Source organism: Amblyomma mixtum, chromosome 3, assembly GCF_055824585.1.
Source record: "Amblyomma mixtum isolate Tamu chromosome 3, ASM5582458v1, whole genome shotgun sequence".
NCBI classification, from domain to species: domain Eukaryota; kingdom Metazoa; phylum Arthropoda; class Arachnida; order Ixodida; family Ixodidae; genus Amblyomma; species Amblyomma mixtum.
This window is the reverse complement of record NC_143014.1, coordinates 216,824,738-216,849,410: the sequence shown is the minus strand read 5'-3', so window position 1 is coordinate 216,849,410 and position 24,673 is coordinate 216,824,738. Positions and strand designations below refer to the sequence as shown.

The window sequence follows — 24,673 nt, the reverse complement described above, 5'->3', positions numbered from 1 at the left end:
TGGCTCATTTTGCAGTGTCAGTGTTTTAGATCTCTCAGAGATGAAATAACCTTTCGTACTCTCCTCTGCAAAGCATAGAACTTCCAGCACTTCTGGAGAGCCTCATCAAATGGCTTAGAATGAAACCCCTTGGGCTGTATATTTTGTTTACAGAGGCTGTACATTACTTGTCTACCCTGACGACCTTGAGCACTGCTACTAGAGAACACGTAATATGAAAATGCACCTTAGCCCAAGCAGTAATGTGCAGGCATTAATTAGTTGTTAGATGTACACGCTGGTACTGAGGAGCACTTAGCTTGGTCGGTGGGGTGCATATCTTGCAAACTAATGGTCAGTGGCTGAATTCTTGCTCAGTTACTACTTTGTGTTTTTCTTAACTTTTTTGTGTGGTGGCTGGTGACAGGCTGTGTTTTCAGTAGTACTACTGTAGGAATGTTCAGAGTCTGTGATATTGTAAAATCATTGCATGGTGACCCGTGGCTGGACCTTTTTATGTTATACTTGACCAGCTTCTGCAAGAAGCTGTGAGCAGTGTGAGACTTTGTGAGAGCTTCACTGATGTGCCTGATTGACTGTGCACATGATCATTTGATATTTATAATGTTCATATACTGAGGCATTTCTTTTTATAGTGAGAAGTGCTGAAGTACTGATTAAAGTGCACGGAAGTAATCTCAGTATAGTAATATTGTTTGGTGGGGCTCATAGCCGACTGAGACATGTTGTGAGATTATGCTGGAAATGAAAAGGTCTTGCCTTATACTGTTAAAACCATGCTTAATATTACAGGTTATATGAGGAATTATAGTTTATCTCACCATAAAAAGGTGCAAAACTGGCCCTGTTGCTGTGTCCCTTCAAACGAACAAAGTATTAGTACAGGTGCGGCCAAAATATTATGGAACACACTTCTGCATTTGGCATTTTCTCATGCATTTCGTAGAGAAGATGTGGTGGTTTCTTGGGTTCATACGCTAGCGCACCTGTGGTATTTGCTAACATATGTGTAAAGTACTGACTAATTTTCACTAGGTAAGGAGTGACAAGACTGATCACCAAAGCATTTTCAGTAATATCATGGCCGAGACTGTACGTATAATGTAGCTGCTGTTGAAGGCATTGTGTTTTTTCTTTTAACAAGTGCTTGTTGTATTTTATTAGTATTCATGATCCCTTCAGTGCATGCTCTGATCTAAAAAAAAATGGTAAATGTCTGGAATCGGCACTGCCATCACATCGATGAGCGGAATGGCAGGACAGTAAAAACCACTGTGGTTTAACTGCATGCTGTCAGTGTACTTGTATACATGCATGCATAAAAATATGCACAAGTGTGGATATATCAGTATAGAAATAATGCAATGGACCTGAAGTCATGTGCCAAAATTACAATCTGATTATCCAGCAAAACAATATGTTCTTTCAGCTGGGGTTGCATTTGTTTCTAGCTTGTCACTTTTGCCAACGTGTCTTCACCACCATGCTCACCAGTCATTGTTTCCATCATCAATATGCATAAAATCAAGCATGTCCACTGATAAAAAAATTCTTGCCAGAAATATTTTGCAGAGTTTCTGATGCAGTTGTGGCAAGATTAACCACTGCAAACTCCTAGCTTTCTGTCACAGCAAAAAAAAAGGGGGGCATCTTTAATCAATTGTTAGTCACTTCAACATTTTATTCCATCTAGTTTATCTGGTGAAGTTGTGCTTAGACCTTGACTGTTGGAGTGCTATCCCTGATGCATCATGGTAGACATCACTATATGATTTTAAGATGTGCTTTATTTTCCGTAATGCAAGGAATCGCACTAGTCTGGCCACAAGACAATAAAAACATGATAGAATGATTAGGGAGATGAAGCTTGTATCTTCCTTCTTAACCCACTAACGGACACAAGTCACCGCATTGGCTCAGTGGTTATGATGCTTGGCTGCTGATCCAAAAGACGTGGATTCGATCCCGGCCTTAGCAGTCACATTTCAATAGAGGATGCTAGAGGCCCGTGTCCTGTGCGATGTCATTGCATGTTAAAGAGCTTAGGTGGTCGATCGAAATTATCCGGATCTCTCCACTTCAGTGTCCCTCATAGCCCGAGTCGCTCTGGGATGTTAAACCCCATAAACCGTAATCCAGCCTAACGGACGCATTTTTTTCGATAATGTTACTGAAATGGTCATTTATTGCCCATGCTACCATCTGTTTGCAAACCAAAAAAATGCTTTGGAAGAGCCAAATTCACCTTCAACAGGGCACAGACTGCCAGAAAACACATGACCAGCTGTACTCATCACGAGCCTGAAATGACATTTGGCTTATGGCGAGCCTGGTTCATTCAAGTCCACTGGAGAGTTAAAGGGACTATAAACTCAAGTCCTTGCCATTTTATTCTTTAGTGCAGTACAACAGTTGGGCGCCTTGTAATCGTTTCACTATTTGTTCGACACAGGAAACTTTTTCTGCCAAGTAACTTGGTGTTTAAAAAACAGATTCACATTTCACGTCATGTCTGTTGAATTCATGTTGACGGGCATGACACCACTAATTTACACATGATAGGGCCAGCTGTGTGGGGCAACACCCGTGGGTGCTTTTTTTTTTACTGTGCTCTTGCATTTTGGGCTTGCAGTCTCTTCATACATAATTCTGACGAAATCATTCCATACCACCGATCATCACGTTTTATCACATCCTGATTGCTACTTCTTTTGAGCCGAGAAGTTTGACCTATGAACTTGGTGATGTACAAAAGTGTTTGATGAGCTGCCACATTTTCTTTACGTTCAAATCGTTTTGTCTCCTCAAGAACTTTTTTTATAGGAAATCTTTATACTTCCTACTCTCAAAAGGTATCGTTAGTCTAGGCTGAGAGTTTGTATTGGAGTTTTAGTTCCATTAACATCGCTGTACCTTCTCGTGTTGGTCATCAACAGCTGGTGGAGAAGCAGAGCTGACGATGCATGATGGCACCATCCGAGACCTGTGCTTTGTGGAGGACCTGAGCAACAGGTCAAGCCTGCTGATCAGCGGTGGAGCAGGGGACTGCAAGATCTACGTCACTGACTGCGAGACTGCCACCCCCTTCCAGGCACTGTCTGGACACTCAGGTGAGCAGTTGTGAGCCTTGAGGGTGCGTCGCATTTCCCTGCCAGTCCTGCTTGACACTTCCTATCGCTGAAATTCAGTCTCTGCAGCAACTCTATTTTGTCTCCTCTATTCTGTTGTTGTGCGGATGAAGTGAACAGTAAAAACGTTGTTGTTCATTATTAGAAAACAGCAGCACTACATAGACACAAGATGCCAGCAGAGAAGGCAGGTGGGATGAAGTGCTACTTAGAACTATACTTTTCATTTGGAAAGCTACATTATATACACTCTGTACAAGGCAAAGCAAAACAACCACAAAGGCAGATATGTATCCACTTAGTCACAAGGCACATGGCATGCTCTAATGGAAAATGGCTTACCTGCCAGAGTGCACCTGATAATTTTATGATTGCATTTTTTTTTAGAAGGGATGATTTAAGGGTGACTTACCCAAGATTCACTTCTTTTGGGAATGTGACATATATTTCAACTATCTCCAGTATTGCCTGATCACAATGGCAGTGCAGAATTTTGGTGTCAGAAAAGAATAGTATGGACCCGCGTGTGCGACAGAAAACTGCTGCAGATGATACAGTGAGCTACCATTTAAGGAATTTGCATGTTCTTTCAAGGGTACATTTGCACACTGACCAATCCAACCAGTATGTGCCCATCCACAGGGCAAAGGCAACTTGTGCACCACTCCAACTTTGCATGAAAAAAATTGTGAAGCATATGCTTCGTAATGCAACCCCCTTTCTTCTTGGCCCGACCAATTTCAGACTGTTTTTTTAGCCTGTGTACATAAAGGTACTGGATAGTTTTGTCGGTGCTAATATTACTGGAACGACCACAGCAGTGGCCTAGTGGTTTGAGCATCCACCTTGCATGCAGGAGGGGCAGGGTTCGATCCCCAGTGCCGCAGAGTACGTGTCGGTTTCCACTGGGTGCAAGCTTTCCCCTGGCATGGTGCTTGGAAAATGGGTCTTTGACCCCACTCTGGGTAGACGTAAATACCTTGTGCCATGGCACTCTTTGGCCAAAGTTGCCCATGCGCTATTAAAATTCATCATCATCAATAGGTATTACTGGAAACTTCATATTTTCTGCCAACTTTCTTAATCATGTGCAAAAGGCAATGAACATAAACAATCAGCAGTCTTCATCAACCATTCCTGCCTTTGCACACGTTTCTCTTTGGATTTGACCCACCAAACTACTTTTTCACTTGCTCTCAAGGTCAGGTGTCCTGGGTTGCTACATTTGATTAGTTTACAACTGTGAAAACTTTGCTTGAAAGGGAATTCATGTCCTAAAGTTTCAAGGTAGTGTACTGTAAATAAATATCGCAAAAGAGGTCCCCAAAGAAGGGAAACTACAGTTTCTCATTATGCTGTTAAAAATGAATTCCAACCAACTTTGTGGGGTTTACCATCCACATTCGGCTAGAGAGCTGTTAAATTTAGTTTCTGGTCATTCAGAGGTAAGGACAGTATTGCACTGTCATGCTCGATATCCTTGCGGTATCGAGGTCGTGTCAGAAGTTAAAGAAAGTGTTGGTCAGCAGCTACAAAGTCCAAAAGAAAATGGCTATCAAGGACACCCGATTTTGAGAGTGAGCGAAAAAGCATTTTTGGGGGGGTCATATTCAAAGAGGAATGTGTGCAAAGGTAGGAATGGTTGATGTATACTGCCAGTGGTCTGATACATTAATTGCCTCTTGCACATGACTAAGAAAGTTGGTGGAATCTACAATGTTCCAGTGTTGTTATCAGCCTTAATCTGTCAGGTAGCTATATGCTTAGAGCTTAAAAGGAGGTCTGTAATTGCTGGCTTAAAAGGAGGTCTGTAATTGCTAGGGTAAAAAAAAAAAAGAGTTGTGTGACAAAGGACATTTCACTTATTTTTGCACACAGATTTGGAGTGGTGCACAAGTTTTCTTTGTCCTGTGGATGGCACATAGTGTTCAGTCCAGTAATTGCAAGAATATACAATCACAAGAACACGCCATTTCCTTGAAAGATGGTTCATAGTTGCACATGCTATAGTTCATGGTTGCACATGCTGGTGCATACCGTTCTTTTCCGACACCAGCATTCTGTTCTGCCATTGTGATCAGGTAATGCGGGAGGTAGTTGATTGTATGTCATGCTATCAAGAGGAGTGAACCATGCATGAGGCATCCTTCCGTCTTCCTTTCTGTAAAAAATGCAATCCTTAGATCATCAGGTGCAGTCTGCAAGGTAAGCCATTTCCTGTGATGTGTATGCCACATAACTTGCAAATAAATGGGTTTTTCCTTTTGTGATTATCTTTCCTTTTCCTTGTACAGTCATCCACACACCTGTTTAGAGCACTCGAATGGCACACTTTGTTTTGCATATTTATAACAATTGCCGCTGACTGGCTGGCCTGATACAGCTTTCAAAGACATGTTGAGTTAAACACAATCGATGGAAATGTACATGCACCATATGGTTAAGGGGGGATATGGGTCTTAGAGCATTTTTTCTTTATTTACAGACTAAATGCAATGAAACTGCACAGACTTGTTCAGTTTTTTCTGCTGATTTCAAATATGCAAGTTGTTTATTTCTAGGCCAATTAGTTCCTGAGATATTAATATACATCATGCCTTTGTCTGCTCAAACAATAGAAAAAAAATGGGCCACCAGAAATTTAATTTTAATATGTCGGTAGATACTACAATGTGTGAGGAATGCAACGCTTGAAGCAGTTTTCAGTTTTTTGTCCGTGTGGACAAATGGGTTTAATAGTTAGCTTTCCAGTGAGTTAACCAGACATACAGTCCCAGAAAACACATGAAACTAACTATTAAGCCCATTTGTCCACACGGACAAAAAACTGAAAACTGCTTCCAGCATTGCATTCCTCACACATTGCAATATCTACCCACATATTAAAATTAAATTTCTGGTGACCCTTTTTTTTTTCTATTGTTTGAGCAGACAATGGCATTATATATATTAATATCTCAGGAACTAATTGGCCTATAAATAAATAAATTGCATATTTGAAATCAGCTGAAAAAACTGAATAAGTCTGTGCAGTTTCATTGCATTTGGTGTGTAAATAAAAAAAAATGCTCTAAGACCCATGTCCCCCCTTAAGTTTTGTACCCTAAGTCTCTGGTAAATTACCGTATTTGCTTGCATAATGTACACACTTTTTTTTTTTAATTTAAGGCTTCTGAAAAGGGGGTTCGAAAATTACGCAGAAATTTTTTTAACACGTCCTAAAAAACGCTGCAAAGGTCATAACATGCAGTATATACTGTATATTGCCACATGTACAGTCTTTGCCAAAAGTAACCAGGCTGCACGGTTTGCTTCTCAGTCGTATACTAAAGCTATTATGCCAGTCCTCAACTGTGAACCTCCTCCTGAATTCTGACACATGCGCAACATATTGTCTGGGAAAGCGGCCGCCAGTGCAAGCGAGCCGGGTAAACAGCAGATAACTGCCCTCGTCACTCGCACCTTTCACAACCGCGCAGGGCAACACGGCCATACTGACCTTCCCAAGCTTGCCATGCATGCACCTGTGATGCAGCAGAGAGTGTAAAATATGCAAGTGAAAGTTTTTTTTGTTTAAAAATCCGGGTGAAAAATTTAGGGTGCGCAAATTACAGTTATGCGAGGAAGTACGGTACACCATTGAAGCACTTTAGACAGGTGTGTGGACAGTGTGTATGTTGTGTATATAATGTAGCCCTCTTGAAAAAGTTTATTTCCAAGCAGTGCTTTGTCCTGCTCACCTTCTCTGTTCGTCTCTGTGTCTGGGTAGTGCTTTTGTTTTCCAATATTGAACATATACCAATGAGGTCAACTTTCAGAAAGCCTTGTTACAAAAGACTGACACACTGTTCAGTTTTTTTTTTAGCATGGCGCACAACAATGAAGCGAAGGTAAATTTTCTGGCAAATGAGCAGTTCCAGGTTTAATGAGCTTCGCCATTTCTCTGTTGTGAAAATGGTTGCCTGGAGATGGTTGGGACAAACTTGACACTTACGGAGTGAATTTGCTCCGCGAGTAAAATTATTCCAGAAAATGGGCCCTGAACTGTCATTGGGTGCATTTGGTCCTGCCTTTTCTTCTGGATTTGTCCAGTGATATTTATTTCCAGGTACTTCATGCTTAGAGTGTCTAACAAACTCATTGTTGAGTAGCACTGGGAGTTATAAGAATAAAATAAAAATGTCACCAAAACGGTGATGCACACATTTGTTGCTAGAAGTTGAAGTCCAGAAGTTATTCATACAGTCTTTAGGGGCTTCACATTGTGCAGTTAACTGTTTCCTTACCGCGAAAAAAATGACCAATTTTGAGTGTTTCAAAATAGAAATTATTTTCTCAAGAAGTGCTGAATGCACTGTGCATTGTAATACATCAAGCTGTAGCTTATTTATTATACTTCCAGACGAAAAAAAGACCAGAGTTGTGTGTGCAAAACTTTTTGAAAATTTATTGGTTAAATAGTATGCTCTTAACACAAAAAAAGAATGCAAGCAAAACAAAAATGAGCCACCGCACTGAGCCAGAAATTAATCATAAAAAATTTAAATATGCAAAATGTTGCACATATTCTTGGCTACAATTCTTGCAATTTTCAGCTGCATAAAAATACATTGCATTTTTCCTGGCCTTTCGAGTTAGGCAATATGACTGCTGTGCCACTGGAGAAAGCAGTCACGTGAGGACATGCATTAGAGGTAGATGTGGGATGTGCTGCACATTACACTTGTCATGAGTTCTGCTTTCTTTATGGCAGAGCTTGCAATTCATACTTTTTTTTTTTTAATTTTTCTTGGTTGCTAGTGATCGGGTTTTGTGGGTGAAAAAGGGGCTTGGCCTTCCTTGACATCATCATAATCAAAAATGTGCTGGCACATTTGGTAAAATATCTTGTCAGTATGTTCCAAAAACCCTAAAGCGGCAAATAAAACTACTGTCATCATTTACACATGAAGCGCACTACATAAAATACGTGAACGGCAAAACGAAACGTGCAAGCACATGCTGATGTCCCAGGCCTCTGGGACAAAGTCTCGCAATTGAAACTGAAATCACAACATTCCATATGGTTGCCTAACTCACTACTGCTGCTCTAAAAAAAAAAACAGCATAAGAATCTGCAAAAGTGCTCAGTGTTTTATTCTCAAAGTTTCGTTTTTCACTTCGCCTTCTTGGATTAGAAAATGAAAAAAAAAAAAAAAATTGAAGCCAAAGAAATGGTGTTATAGAAGCAAATTAGATGGTGCAGGTTTTCCAAGAGGAAAGTCTTGAATTTTTAGCGCCAAAGCACTAATCCGTAGTTTCAGAGCCTAGCAAAATCGTCTCTTGTATGTGCACCTTGGTAGCATAGATAAAAAGAGGCAGAAAAAGAAATCGCATCAATATCCATGACTGGGAGTCGAACGCGCAGCGGCACAAACAGATTTTTTTAAGAGCCGCTGCGCAAGACCACTAGCCTACCGTCTCAGCCAAACAGGCCTCATATTAAACAGCACCACACTCTCGTGCTGTGCATTGCAGAGTGTCATCTTCATCAACTTCCATCTGCTCTGTCCTGTGGCACTGCCTACTCACCGTCGTCTTCTACGTAACACAAATCCGTGCTTTCATTCCGATTCGAATGTAGTAAACATCCTCTGTAGTTTTTAGCGCCAGGATCAAAACGTTGGTCATATATATGACCGATGGCCCATGACAGGGTAAGGTAGGAGTTAAGATTTAGGTCTCAAAGATCCCAAGTCAGCTGGACACGATAAAGAAAAAATGCAGGTGTGATTCAACTCAGTAGCATTTTGTTCTAGTGTAGCATAAAAAAATTACATGGCTTTCAACTCATGTCTTATCACATGATGTAATTGGTGAGGCATTGCATTTAAGCTTTCATCTGCTGTATCGGGTTTGCATTCACTGCAGCAGTGTAGAAATAAACAGGAGCTGGGCACTACGAAAACATAACAACCACGTGATTTGTTTTGCTTTCTTTTTCAAGCACTGTTGCATCAGCTTTATCTGAAGCTAACCTGAGTAACCTTAACATCCCTTTCTTATGGCAACACTGCTCATGTTGTAAGGTCTGGACTTATTAGTGATCTTCTTGAGGCAATAGTTAGCACACAAAAAGAGACGGTGTGAACTGGAGGTGACGCACACAACCTCTTACTTTCAGCTGGCATTGAATGAGTGGTTAGGTACATATATCTGACAAGCTTGGAAAAAAGCAAACAGAAAAAAAAAATGCAGTGAAGTCAGAAGTGCGAAAAGGTTTCTTTTCAGCATGCCGCTGGTATCGGGAATCGGGGAAACAGGACATCGCCCAACCGCACTGTTTCACAGACAGGAAGCCTTGGCACAGTTGAGCGATTTGGAAAGTGCTGCAGAAAAGGCCAGCAAGAAGAAAGAATGGAAAGTTTGCACCCACATATCCACTGGATGTCCCACAATCTAAGGAAAGTTAGTTGGCTTGGAAGGAGTAAAACAGCACTCTGACCTGAGTGCACCGTCTTCCCTGTACAAGAGTTGCTCGGTTAGAAGAAAAATTTTATAAAAGCTCTCTGCACTAGCAGTCAAAAAATAAACTGATGAGCTGTTGGATTGGTGTCATCCGCAGGTTACCATTGTTGTAGGGAAAGTTTTACTTTAGCGGGAAAGGCCAGTGTGTAAGTGACTGGCTGCCTAAGCATGCAAGCAGGCAGTATGCACAGGGGGGCAGACGAGCATCTTGCCAATCATTCCAAGGCATGTTGCTGCGAGTCACTATTTTGTTGCTGTGTCATTGTGGACAGACATTGCGGTCAGCTCACATGGACATGGAAGATTTTTTAAGCGTCCGAGATCGTGCATATGATGCTATATTCTTCGAGCAAAGCATTGTTAGCTTTATCACGGAACAAAATTCCACTCCCTTGTGTCAGTAGCATGCTGAGAAGAAACCTTTCTGCATTTTGGACCTGAGTACATTCTTTGTTGGGTTCTTCAGAGTTTGTCAGGTATATGGATGGTGCAAGCCTCCACGGTGGCTCATTGGTTATGGTGCTTGGCTACTCACCCAAAAGATGCAGGTTCAGTCCCAGCCACGGTGGTCACATTTTGATGAAGGCGAGATGCTAAAGGCCCGTGTACTGTGAGATGTCAGTGCACATTAAAGAACCCCAGGTGGTCGAAATTATCCGGAGCCCTGCACTAAGGCGTCCCTCAAACCTTGAGTCGCTTTGGGACGTTAAACCCCGTAAACCTGTATGGATGGTACCTGACCACTCATTAAATGTCAGTTGAAAGTTAGTGTTCGTGTGTGTGTCACCTCCTGCCTGCTCCATCTCTTTACGGTGCACTATTTTTTGTCTTAACAATGCGCAGCATTCATTGGAACAATACTGGTCTTGTGCCCAACATTTTTTCTATTTCTGTGCAGGCCATGTTTTGTCCTTGTACACATGGGGAGGAGCCATGTTTGTTAGTGGCTCTCAAGACCGAACCATTCGCTTTTGGGACCTGCGGACCAGAGGCTGTGTCAACCTGGTGACAGCACCTCCAGCAAGTGGCAGTGGGCCTGGTGAGCTTCAGTGTTTCCTCTTGCTTTCTCATCATTCCACTAATGCGGAGCACGTTGATAGCACAGGAAAGAAGTGTGGAGTTTTGCTACTGTCCAAGACATATGAAGCACCGGACAAATGCAAGGCGACAGCATCACTTCATCAGAGTTTTCAGTGTAAACTTCTAGATGAAGAAGTTTTCTGTCAACAGGTCATGGCATTGTTGCTCATGGCCTGCTGTATAATACATTTATGTAAGTACAGTCAAGCCCACTTATAACAATACTGGTTATAACAATATATCGGATATAACAATGCTCAGTCGTGGCACCATCAGCTTTGCCATGTGTTCTATGGTAAAATAAACTGCTTATAGCAATGCTGTCAAGGCACATTATTGGTTATAACAATTAAATCCGGTAATTTAGTGTCAACCATTACAGAAAAAAACAAGGAAATGCTACAACAACAGCTGCAAAACCATGCTTACAACACAAAAGTGCGCATGTGTGGGGCCGACCAATGGACTAAGCTGGCGCAGCAACGCCACGAAAGCAAAAGAGGCAGGCGTCATCGTGTCAGGAGAGCTGCTGCATTGCTGCATTGGCTACGCACGCCACGCGTACCCCCAATCAGTCGGTGCAGTGCACGTGCGTGCAGCCAGCGCAGTTTTTCTCTTGTCAGCTGTCACCGCACCCTTAGTTCTGCATGCTTCTTGAATCTCCCATAAGAATAGCTTCCAAAAAGCCGGCTTGATTCCTGTGACGTGGAGGTGCGCGAAGCTCCCGGTGGCGCAGTGATGGCGGTGCTTTGGTCATCGGTGAACATTGTTCTGGTTCCCTGAAGTTCGATTTAATGAGCTTTTACAGGCATTAGAACAATCAAACCCCTCCGGGTGTTTACTGCCAATAAATGCTCTGAAGTTTGTCATCCTTTCTTTTTTTTGGCACAACCCTGTTATAACAATTATTGGTTATAACAATGGTATTTCCATGGCACTTGAATGTTGTTATAAGTGGGCTTGACTGGCTAATACAGGTTTGAGAGGTGCATCCTTGTAGCAAGTGTGGATGAACGGGCTGGTTGGTGATTCATAGCAGCAACTTTCCTTCTTTGTCCTAAAAGTTGCACTGTTTTCCATTCTTTAGCTGCATTCTTGGTTGGATCTAACATTGGACATGGGATAGCCAGTGGAACAGAGAGAAATCTTTCTTTCTGTGCCCGGGGAAGGAGGGGTTGAGTGGGGAGAAAACTGTCAGTTTCATATGTGTCGCATTTATCAGAAATGTGACAACTTTGGGGGGAGAGTGCAAGCAACATTTGTTTATCCCCTTCAGGCACTGTGTCTGCATTGTAGGCATGACCGGAACACTATCAAATCTTTCCTATACAAGGCACAATTTTGTGGATGCAATAAAATGTGCTAAAGTATGAAAAATGTTGTGTAGAAAGATTAGGTCTGGCATTGGAAAGGTATGTGGGAATCCGGTTTTTGAAATGGGTGGCTTAGTTGAATGTCACTTTTCGTTTGCTTGTTTTGCAAGCATAGACACTTTAAAGTGCCTGAAATGTATTGATTTGTTCACACAATGACTTATTGTGACAGGAGTGAATGAAAAGGAGTATAATTGTAACATTGAAAATAGTTTAGTAAAACACGTTTTTGGGCAAGTTGGTAACATTCTTGATTCATATTGCAGCGAAGAAGCACACACCTACAGAGGAGGAACACGCAAAAAACATGTCCGTGTTTTTGCGTGTTCCTTCTCTGCGTCTGTGTGCTTCTTCGCTGCAATATGAATCAAGATTGAAAATAGTGCTTAGTCACGATGTTGGTATATGAGGACCCGAGAGAAATTGCATAAGTAATCATTAGGGAAGGTCGAAATTTTTTTCGCTCCTGGCATGCTCCTTACAAAAAACTGAAATTAAGAAGAATTTTCGCCCCATTGGATCATATTTCACACCTGAAGGGGTTATATTTCAGGCTGCAGTCTCAGCTTCTTTGAGCTTCCCTTCAAGGTTCTTGCTCGTTCCCTTTAAGGGGATCCATAGAGTGCCTAGCCTGGCCAAGAAAAACACGAGTTTTTTTCGTTGCCTATATGGCCGTGATGCAGGTGTCAATATCTGAAATGAGTCGTGTCACCTGAGACTGGAGAGCTGATCTCATCATCTTTTGTCATTCTGTGGTGCCATTCCTGTTGCACTGAACAGCGGGTTAACAGTTGAAACAATCCTTTTCTTCATTAGCCATTTTCATTGCATCCAGGAAGTTGCCTCCATTGTCTTCTGGGTTTGAATACTGGTTTATTGTATCACTCGTTCATTAGAATGAGACAGCTTTGTAAAGAGAGTAAGGGAGAAAAAAGACACTCCGACCAAATGCTCATGAGAGAACCGATGTTTCAGCGCCGACTCTGCACTTTCTTCAGTGTTGACTGGGTGAGAGCAAGAGATGGAAATGTTAACTTTTCAGTAAAGAGAGTAGCTACAATATTCATTTGTTCCAGGCAGCACAAGATGACTGACACCCCAATTGGCTCAGTATAGTAGTTTCCTACTAATACTCAGTAGTAGTTTTATATTTTTGGTTTGGCACACTTTCTGACTCGTGGCTGTCTTGTTCCAGTTTCATGTTTGCAAGAGTTTGCAGTAGGCAACGTTTCACATGGGTCTTCAGCTCACTCAACCATCCTCTTGCTAGTTGCACATGTCAACTGTGTATGGCATGTTAGAGTTCTCCCTGTCATTTTGCACATTTATAGGCCTGGGCGGCGAATAAGAAAGGGATTAAACAGCTTGCCTGACAAAGTCACTTGCTGCTTTTAAGTGCCGCTTCAGTCAGTCATGTCATTTGTGTAGAATTGAGTAGCTGGAACGCACAGGGCAATTAAAATTAACGGGAAACTTGAGAGTGCTTTGCAATAACTTTGACGTCACTTTTTTGCGTCGTAACATGGCTACGGCCCTAATTATCTGTCATGAAAAGTTTGAAATTCCACAATTAAGAACGAAGAATCTGCAATATTCTGCACCAGCTGCTGTGCCGTGCGTCGCTTCTTGCCTCGTTGCATTGTGTTTGATGCCGCTCATTTGTGTGCCCATTAGCCTGTTTCTCCTTTCTCTGTACTCTTCACGACTCTCTCACAGCCTTCTCTTCTTTCTCAACAGCCCACGCCACCTTCTTTCCACATTTGTAGCAACTCTGTGTGGAAACAGCCTCAAAAAATATCTATTTCCTGCAGAATAGTCACTTGAGAAATTTATTACTTAATTATACGCTATCCGGTTATTTACCATGCACATTACAACCAAGTCTGCAATGTGCTATATTATGCCTCTTTATAATCTTTTGGGGGAATCTTAAAGGCAGCAAGTTGTTTCAGCTTGGCAAAAATGAATGTAATGCACTGCCATTTCATCGCTGATGGAACTGATGATTTGACCAGTGCTAACCAAGGCATCCAAACCCAACAGGGAGCCCCGTAGCAGCTGTGGCTGTGGATCCATCGGGACGCATGCTTGTCTCTGGCCATGAAGATGCCACCTGCATGCTGTATGACATCCGAGGTGGCCGCAGCATTCAGACGTTCCGACCGCACTCGTCAGACCTGCGCTCAGTCCGCTTCTCACCACGAGCTTACTACCTGCTGACGGCCTCGTATGACCGCAAGTGTGTCCTCACAGATCTGCAAGGTAAGTGTCACTGTCCATATCACCCTTCGTTTTGGTCTTCGGAGGGAAGAGTTTAGAAGATCTTTTATGAGTGATGTTGCAGTTTGGTTTAATAATTAGATGAAGCCACCAGTTAAGCAACAATGATTGATTGAATGCTATGTGTACTGTGGGGAGCAAAAGTGTCCCAAGATGCATGAGGAGTAATTGAGACTGATAGCTCTATTATTATCTGATGGCTGAAGACGACACTTGTTGAAATGGAGGTTAGACTCATGTGCGGTGCGGATGCAAAATGAGGTGATTTTTGGCAGATATAGCACCTATGTGTAGATCAGTTTTTGCGTGTCGTGGAGACTTTTGTACATGATGTGGGAGCTTACATAATATGTCTTCTTCGTTCGTAAGTTCATTGACAACTGTCCCTTTCACTGTTATCTTCTTCCCGTTCTGGTCACTCCCACCCCACCACCTTGAGGCGCGTCCAACTTCAGTGACAAAGCACTGGGTGGCCTAGGATGGGTAGGCAGAAAGAGTCATTGGGCATCTTATAAGAGGTGAAGGGATCGTATAGTAAACAGCCAGTGCTCTTGAGTGCAATGCTTGGAGACACAGTCGTTGCACATGCACAAGTTTTGTGTGTGACACATTCGTCCCCCCCAAAATGGCAGTTTTTCACTTCACTTGAGGATTTAATTTGGACAGAGCACTTGAATAGGCTGCCGTTGTGTCGCTGAGGAAGATGCACAGTGCGTGACCTGACCCACCATCACATCTTGGAAAGGTCTTATCGACCATTGCCCACTTCCATAGTTGTCCTGGAACTACGAGATCGCGAACCTCAAGCTCTCGAGTTGCATTCTGTTGTTGAAGCTGCAGTCTTTGATGTTCTTGTGGGCTGTTCCGTTCACTGCTGTTGCCAGAAGCCTTGCAGAAGACTATTCGTGTGTCCCATGTCAGTGTGCTGTTCTCTCATCAATTTTTTATATCGTCCTAACTACAAACGGTTTTTAGCAACACCTGTTTCTAGGTCCTATACAAGATAGCATTTAATTCGACTTATTGACATCTGGCAGAGACATGAGCTTTCTTCTGCTGACAAACAAGGGTGTGCACAGCGGCTCTTGTTCATTGGGTTTGGTGCATATGTGCATGAGTGAATGAGAGTTGATAATAGCTACCATTGCAATTAGAATTGTGGTGAGTTGTTTCAAGTGTTTTTCTTAGCACTTGCTTGGTGAAGCTAATCGGTTGTTTTTAGTAGCCGCCCCATTATGGCACGTGCTTCACAGTGATTTTCCACTCAGCTATGATGTTTGCGGAGTAGTCCTTGACTGATTAATTTATAATAACACCGAAGAGTGTAGCCGGCAGGTCTTTGCTTGCCTCCTTGAACATAAGTGCGTTATCATTGTAAACATCTAGCTCATCAGAAGATAAACTGGTAAAAGACTGAAAAAAAAAAAAAAAAATGCTGTCAGCATGTCGCTCTCCAGCTCAACATGGAATGCTCAGCTGGCACTGCAAGTAGAACGGTGTAGAATTTCAGCACATCCTACCCCCTGATGAGCAGAGGACCAGCAAAGTCAGTGCCAGTGCCTTGAGAAGGGTGGGCCTCTGTGCTTCTGCCTCTTGGAAGTAGAGCTCTCACCCTGTTGGCTGGCTGTGCATGGTAGTGCCAAAAGGTGATGCACTTGCCTGCTTCCTTCAGCTTATCCCACTGGGTTCACCGTTTCTGATGAGTATCCTCCACCTCATTCAGTGAATGACAGGCAATGCACTGAATGGCTATTTTGTTGACAGGCTGTCTTCCGCCACCCACCCAGAATTTCGCTCTCAGTTGGATCAAGGTTTCATTAATACCTACGTATAGTACATCTTGGGGGCAGTGGTTATCAAGAACCTCCGCCAAGTCACTGTGCTTAGGCAGGAGGAAGTGGTGCTTAGCGTCATAATCTGGATCGTTATGTTGAAGCCTCGTTTTAACTCACTCAACACAACAGCTGTTGATCAGCAGTGGCACATTCTTCAAAGGAGAGTCTGATGCAGTTCTCCTCCTGTTCCATACACATTCAAACTTGGCGCATATGCTTGCTCCTTGTTCGCGAAGAAACCAGTATTGTTCTGCCTTACCTTTGCTCGTGTGGCGTCCCAGTTCAGATTTGCTTGAATGCGAACATCTTTCACGAAGTCCATCTGGTTGGGTTTGTGACATAGATGAAACTCTGGAACCAACCAAGGGTTTAAAGTGAAATTCCACTTTTTCGGGACCAGCTTGGTCCCTTCTTCAGTGGAGACTAAATGTTCAGCACGGAGCAGGCAGCAGACCTCACTTCTTCTCCGTGGTAACATGAAGGAAACCGTTGATGTAGGCTGAGGGCAGAGACCCCAAGCACCTGTTCACGTTCTTATTTGTCTTCAAGATATTCCACGGTTCCAGATAAAACCTCCTAGACGAATTCAGCTCCATGCACAGGACGCTCGCTCGCTGTGTTCAAAACGTTCACAGGGCTTGGCCAGGGCACTCCATTCAATGCCCATTCTCTGGGAATTATCTTTGCGTTTGTCTCTTGCCCAAATTATTTGTCTCGCCGATGCATGAGTACACCATGCTGCCTCTCTTTGGAGATACGGGCTTTGGATCACTGAAGGAAGCAGCCAAGCATAGAAACAGGTTTGTGAGAAACTCAGATGTTTCGCTTTTGCAGAATGCATGCCAGTGCTTCACTGACGCCCTCACATATATGGTGCCACAATGCTAGCATTTTTCTTCACTTCATTAGTAATAGATTTCTGTGTCCTCTGGGCCTGACAACTGGACACTCACTGAAACTTCAGGTGCAGCCATTGTTCTGAAGATCGGCAAACATGGCAGCTTCTTCCTTCCTTCCTTTGCTTTCCTTAGAGAGGATGGTCTTTGCTTTTGTCGAGAGTTGAGACGAAGGAAGTCTTGTGATTCGCTGGGTGATAAGAGTGAAAGTTCAGATAGCAGCTGGTGGTATGTGCCAGTTTTCTATGCATACACAACTCCAGGCCTTCTTGTTATCTTTTTACTAGTACAGTCGGGGACAAAAGTCTCCGGACCACGTGTTCCTCTAACGAAGCCGATAGCTCTGCTATTAGTTGGCAGCTGGAGACTACATCTGTGGAGGTAAAAGTTAAATTTTTGTTCTTTCATCTCCACATGTGCGGTCTCCAGCTGCTGTCTGATAGCAGAGCTATAAGCTTCGTTTGAGGAACACGTGGTCCGGAGACTTTTGTCCCCGACTGTACATTAAGGAAAAGCAAGATGCTGGCCTTTCTCATTCTGCTGTGAACTGGATCATTGGCTTGACCTAGTTGAGATGCGCATGGAATTATCCACCTCTGTTTTTTTTTTTTTTTAATGCAGAAGCAGTCATTGACTTAAAGCATAAACACACACTTGGTTTTTGCTGAGTGGACTGCAGACCCTTCTGTTTAATGACTTCCATCATCAGGTTTGCAGCAGCTACTGAAACGGCCGCACCTATGGCAGGGCCACTTTTTTGCCTGTAGAATTCTTTTTTTAAAGAGAGAAATGTACTACTCAGCCAGAACTGCAAAAGCTGGCACAGTTCTCCCTGGTTCAGGCTTGTGGTGGAGCCAAGGTCGCCGTCTGCCTTGAGGGCCTGTTTTGCTGCAACAACGGTGAGAAGCACAGGAACACTGGTGAAAAGTGACACCACATCGAATGACACCATATATTTGTCCATGCTCACTTGTATGTGGTGAAGGCATTCGACATAATCACTGGAGGTACACATATGTGTCAGTGTGTTGCCTGTCAGGAGAGGTAGGGCACGCTTGTGATAGTTCCAAGAGAGTCTGAAGCAGCGAGGTGGGTAAGTCGACAATAGACCGGAGGGGGACACCAGGTTTGTTGATTTTAGGAAATTTGTAAAAGGGCAGTGCTGAGCTATTCCTGCAGATTAACATTTCTTTTAGAAGTCTGTTCATTTTAGTCAGAAGTTGAGAAGTTTGGTCTTGCTGCGTGCTTACCATTTAGCCGCCCTCAAAGAAAGAACCTAGCTGGTACCAGAATGTTGGCATTTCATTTTAAACTTTTGATTGGTGCTAGAGTCCCGTCTGGGATCAGGTTTGCTGTATTAAGAGCTTGCTTTTACAACAGACTGCAGCACCCATGCCATCACTGTAGCCAAATGTGAAAAGGAACCATACAGTTAAACCTCATTGCAACGGGCTTGCATGATCTAGAAGAAAACGTCCATTGTATCTAGAGTGCGCTGTATGTGAAACAAGCGAAAATGAAAGAACCTTTCGCAGCAGGACTTTGCAAAGCTTTGTTTTAACTGAGCAATGAAGGACTGCCTCAGCCGTTTAAAACTAACCTGCAGTAACATTGCCCTGCATTTCTAGTATGTAGTCGAAGAATGCCATCAGACCAGTTGTCGTGCTGCTCTAAGCATCCCTTCATTGTCTCGTGCTGAATGACACCATACGAACTCACTTTTGCAAAAGTGATGGACAGCTGTGATCACTTAAGCAAACATGCAGTAACTTTTTGCTGCATTTCTACTAGCTGCAGAACTTCAGCAGAGCAGTCATCTTGCTGCTGTAGGAAGTATCCTTTGAGAGCTTTGATAGTGCTCACTGACATCATGCAAACTCAGTTTTAACCTGTGGTTCATTCTGTTCAGTGCAGCCTTCATTTTCATCATTGCTATCAGAATTCATACTTCTGTTGGGGCTCGGCGCTAGACAGGGAAAGCGGGCTCGGCTATGGAGACTTGCTTGGTGGCGAGTTGTAAGATGCTACAAATGTCTGCTCTAAAAGCTGCTCTGGATCAAATTTTACCCAAATTTAGTCCACTGTAGCTGACAATTTGTTGCAACCGGGCTCAATAAAACCAAAACACATTGGATTGAGACTGTTGACGGATGAGACCAAATCTGCGATACTGTCTGTTATATCCGTATGTCCATTGTATCCGGATGTATTGTAGCAATCTTTGACAGTAGAACTGTGCGCTTTTGCGAGTGACATGTTTCATGACTGTGCCTTTCTCTTATGGTAATATAAGAGCGAGTGGTTGTACTCTGTCTCATTTGTTTAGTGCGGGGAGAACTTGTACAACCCTGTTCTAGTACTCTGTCATCCATCTCGTCATCTTCGCCTCTTGTGCTTGTTGGTTCAAAATACACAGCTTCAAAAGTGCATTCGTCGTTGGGAGTGTGTTCCAAGTCCTGTTGATATCTTTTTTTATGTTTATCCAATTACTTTGTCACATTTGGGAAGTGTGCATTTGATAAAGTGGTCTCAAGCATAAAGTGTTAGGTGGCAAGAATTGAGACATATTGCAGTAGGCAATGTGTGCTGGATTCAAAGCAAAATTTGGGACGGAACTGAAAATTTATGCTTTCCCATTGCCATGGTAGATCCAAAGGTTCCTAGTAGTGATGTCAAACCTCTGGCCAGCAAACTAAGATGATGTGAAACTTGCGTAGAAATAACTTGACACTTTAAAGCTGAGCACTGTGAAGCTGAGCACTGTGAGAGCTTAGGGGCAGGAGGCTCCAATACAAGAAACTGCCAGCTTGCTTTGAGTAGCACCAGATTTTGGCACCGAGATAGGCTGGTGCTCCAAACTCATGCTTATTGCGGGGGTGTGCAGGGGACCTGACGCAGCCGTTGCCCAGTGTAGTGGTTGCAGAGCATGCAGACAAGGTCATCCAGGCTCGCTGGCACCCCAGTGACTTCTCCTTTGTCAGCACCAGTGCTGACAAGACGGCCGTCCTCTGGGCCCTGCCGGTCAACTGAAGTCCCCAACAAGGAGCCACCTCTCCCGCGCACAGGCTTTGTGGGCTTGGACTGGGCCCTGTGATAAATCTTGCTAACCCTGTCTCTGCCCCTCCCCCAGATTTTTTTTTTATTTGTTGTCACCTACTTTGCATTATGCCCATCCCCCATAACAGTTTTAATGTCTGTGCTTTTTTAGTCTGAAAACTAGGGGTCATGAAATTTTATGGTCCTGCAGGTTGCGCACTGTGAGTTCTGTGGTAAAACTGAAAGCGCTCCACCCTTTCTGCGCTGATTGCACGCTACCCCATGCTTCTGTGTGTAGCTGTGTGGTTTTAATGCTTTTTTTTATCAGCACACTCTCCTTTTCTTGAGGAAGGCTCTCAAGGAGAAAGAGTAGCTTTGGTTTTTCTACCATTTGCATTGCTTCAGAAAGAAAAATCGCATAACATCACTGTGTTTGCAAGAGGTTAGCAGATTTTTGCTGAGAATTTCTGCTTTTATCCTGTCTAAGGTTGAACTTTCTGTGAATGTAATTTATTCTCAGGCGGAGTATTATAGCCTTTTAATATCACAGATAGTTTTAGTGTGGCAATGAGTCAACAAAACTTTATAGGATTCATATATTGCCAAGGATTTATTGGGATTTGTGTTGCTCACATTCATTTATTTTTGTTTCGGGAACCTTGCTACAGTGTTGCATAGTGAAGTACAGTAAAAGTGGAGGGCAATCCTGTGTCTGTTTTTTGCTTCCTTCCTTTTACTTTTGGTCTCGGCTACTCATGCTAGAATTCATACGTTGAGTGCTTGAGAGCTCTGATGGGGCCCAAAAAACTGGGCAGTTAGAGAGAAAGCCAAGCAGTTTACAAGTGCTTGGGCTGTGTTTAGTTATGAGGAAGGTGGCAAAGTGTTGGGTTAGGTATAGAAGAAGTGTTGCCTTGGAAAAGAGTTAGCATGATTACTTACCCCGGTGAAATTCAGCTGTTTTTGAAGTTGGGGAATAATGCGTCATCTCATTTTAGCCTTTTTTCTTTTATCAAGACGTAGAATAGATTTGCTTGGTTGGTGCAGGCGACTGTGCGCAACTTGCAGGACTAAGACTACTTATGCATTGGTGCAACGTTTCACGCCTTAAGTCCAGAGCACAGACAGGTCTTATTTAGGTTTTATCGTCTCCTAGAAACACTGTAATTGGGTTGAGAACAAGTGCTTCTTGTGCAATAACTTGTCAAGGTTTTATACACCCCTCTGTTTTTAGTAGGGCATCTTAGGTTTTACAGTCTCATTTGTTAGGTGCAGTGCCAGACATTTTATGGCTTTTGTGAGGTTCCCTTCTTCTCTTCTCTATGTAAGCAGCCAGGCAGTGCACTTATTTATGCGCCAAAGTGGAAGTGCTTCCCGGTTCTGCATATTACTTAATTTTAATTTGTGCGCACATTTATCGCAGGGTTTTTCTTCCCTTCACGTTGCTTTTGTGTGTCTTCCGATTTGCATGCACCTTAGTGATAAAGAGGCCAGGGCTCTGTGAGGGAGCATTGTGCATTTACACGAGAGGTGATGAAAGGGTCACAATTTCTAAACATAGCGAATTCACGCCGTGCTGAGCCTCTGCTCCGTGAGCAATGCCGCCTAATCTGTAATCAAAACAGGCTTCAGTGTGCTTATCGCCTTGAATGCCATAAAAGCTGCGGTGAGTTGTTATTCTCAGCTTCCGACACTGCTTCCCACATGAGGTGCCATGAGTTATCATAATAGAGCTGGTATGAAACATTTTTTGTCCCTTAATGCCAAGAGTGTTATGCGTCAATAGTGTAGCAGAGTTCTGCTTTTCAATGTTCTCAAGCCAGTTATTTGTTGTCAGAGTAGTCATATGAAGTACGTGTAACTGGGAATCTCTCCTGCAACCTTTTACCTTGCATAGGGCAGAAAGCTTCCAAGTTTTTTTTTTTAATGTGTGTTTTTTTACCTTAAATAGTAGAGTATATGTTTATTTAACACCATTGTTGTTATGCCATATCTACTTGATTGTGAGGAGACACTTCTCTCAGAGACATCAAGCTCATGAAATCAGGCCCAGAGACTTATGCATGACTAAAACTAAAGCATAATGACAACAAAAAAGACTGCAGAATTATGTTGTTTCAGTCAGAAATGTGCATGTATAAGCTTGTTGTCCAGGGAAGAATTTGTCCGTTTTCTCGTTAAACTTATAATTGAACAGGCACATTGTGCACTCGCCTTTTAAGCCACCAGAACATTGAATGGATCTTCAAGTTGTCATCTTTTATGAAGGCACTAATTATATTAAGGAACGCTGGTTTTTGTATGTTGAGGTGTTGGAGAGAAGTTGCTTATACGGAGATGCAATGTTTCGCACATTCAGGCCAGTTTTTGACGGATCTGCTGCACACAGCACAGTAACTTGTCTTTTATTGTACATATATTTTTTTGTTTGTTTGCATGTAGACATAATTTAGTTGTACAAATATTTTGCCTACCAACTGTGGCATTTGTATGGCATGCAAGTGCAGCTTGTATAGCTTGTAATAAATATCGGCATAATAAACTTCGCTTTTTTGAGCTGCCTCAGAGTTTTACTGCCATGCAAAAATTGGCTGGACTTGGCTGTCGGACTTGCCGTGGACTTGCCGTGGACTTGCAAGGCGAATATAGAGAGCGTCGAAGCAGAATAGCTCCAAAATGAACAAGGCAGCGATGGCATCCTTCACGGTGTGACATGGTAGTGCTGGAGCCCCCTTTCACGTGTGAGGAAGCTTCACTGCACAAAAGGTGAACAGCATGTGGTGAGCGCGCAGTTTCGGCGCCAATCACGGCACGCACTGTTGGCATGCCGATGCACGACCGATAGCTGGCATCTCCATGGGTTGGCGCGAAGCTCAGGAAAGTGAAACCAAAACTAAGCGTTCTCGGGGACTGAGCCGTCCATTTTACGCGATAACAAAAGGGCCCCATCCTGCAGAAAAGCCAGCGTCGGCGTAGTCTGCGTTCCTGTAGTGGCCGAAAGTGGCTGTTGTAAGGGGCTTCCATAGATGGCGGCAGCCACACCAGCGATGCATCGGATCTTCAGCGATCGGAGCAGCCATGTGCAACACGCCAAGTGCACAGGCCACCGGCTGCCGCATTCCTCCTCACCCTCATATAAACTCGCAGCAGACGATTCATGTTACTATACTCCGTTTCATTAATGCTACGAAAGCTAGCACGCCTGTATGCGCACGTTAAGTCTGCTCCCAAAAAGTAGTTCACCCTACAACCAAAAGGAACACAAACATATTTCGTTGCGACATATCTTCACTGCTGTGAGTGGCAATCTCTTGGACTTGGTTTTACCTCTTTCTACATTTTCGTCCTGCTCATCGAGACTTCGAGAAGTAAGAATGACTTTGGTGGTCTGATGCACGGTTGGCCAGGCGAATTGCCCTTACTCTATCCGAGCCTAAAAAGTAGTTCACACCAGGGTGTCGAACCGGAATTTTTTCGTGTTCGGTTCAGGTTCGGGTTCACGCCTTTCGGGTTCAGTTCCGGGTTCGGCTCCGGAGCGACATTCCGTTCCGGTTCGAACCGCTCCGGATAGCGTCGAACCGGTTCAAACGGGTTCAGACTATAAAAAATTCTGAACGTAGGTTTTTATTCAATTTTGTTTTGCTGTTTACTTTTATTTGTGATAACAGCATATAAAACAGCACTGCAAAATTTGCTCAATGCGAGATGTTGTATTGTCCGCGGCAAAAAGATTTAAATTTACGCAAGAGCCGCTAAATCAAATACACTCACAATTAGTGTACACCGGCTATGCATACTAGACTGATGAGATACATAAAAAGAAAAGCTGATGGATTTTTCATCTACGAAACCTTTAAGCTTCAGCAGTTTCGGAGTCCCCGTCAGGCGAGTAATAGGTCTCTTTTGAAGCTCGTGTCAATCGGGAATTTCTCCGGCGCATTAAGCATGCGCCCACTATGAGCGGAAGTTGCCTTGTATTTGCAGGTATATACAGCCAAGACATCTTTCTGTCACCCCAAAAGTGGCTTGCCAGTCCCCCCGCCCCCCGACTCTGGCACACCTGCAGCATACATCTAGAGAGTTGAGCAAAAATATTTTATTTTCATCACCTGCTCTACATCCCCTTTGTAACTTGCATTATATCTCTCGACCGCCTATAGCTAAGTTTCTTCAAAAACACAGCTAATCGTGGCTTGTCGCTAGTACACTGTAAAATTAAGATTTTGGCCTATGCTGATGTCGTCTCCGTCTTTTGCTCTGATGAAAAGAATATGATAAAAAGCAGGCTTGCATTGGTTCGGGGCACTTCGTGTCTGTACGGACACAAACTTGCGATGTCTTCGATGCGACGTTGCGTTGTGACAATGCTGCAATTGGTGGATTGAAAGAGGAGGACCGTAAATTCGTTAAATAGAATTTTTGTGCCTTTTATGGGGCGCTTTCAAAGGGAGCCCATGCGTGAACAGAATTTAATGCTAGTATGGTAAGTCTTTCGTGCCGTTTTTGTCCACTGACCTGTTTCATGATTTTTATTTTTCGAA

At 43.2% G+C, this 24,673-nt stretch overlaps 1 protein-coding gene across 3 annotated transcripts in view; it reads left to right on the top strand.

Moving 5' to 3' along the window:
* LOC149353670 (WD repeat-containing protein 47) overlaps positions 1–22,692 on the top strand; it is a 149,528-nt gene extending 126,836 nt beyond the window's left edge. For all 3 annotated transcript variants that reach the window (XM_089582716.1, XM_089582715.1, XM_089582717.1), the window contains 4 exons: positions 2,937–3,110; positions 10,534–10,674; positions 14,132–14,350; positions 19,984–22,692. In XM_089582716.1, the coding sequence (XP_089438842.1) occupies positions 2,937–3,110; positions 10,534–10,674; positions 14,132–14,350; positions 19,984–20,129 (680 nt within the window). In that variant the 3' untranslated portion in view covers positions 20,130–22,692. The remainder of the gene's footprint in view (positions 1–2,936; positions 3,111–10,533; positions 10,675–14,131; positions 14,351–19,983) is intronic.
* The last annotated feature ends 1,981 nt before the right edge of the window (positions 22,693–24,673 follow it).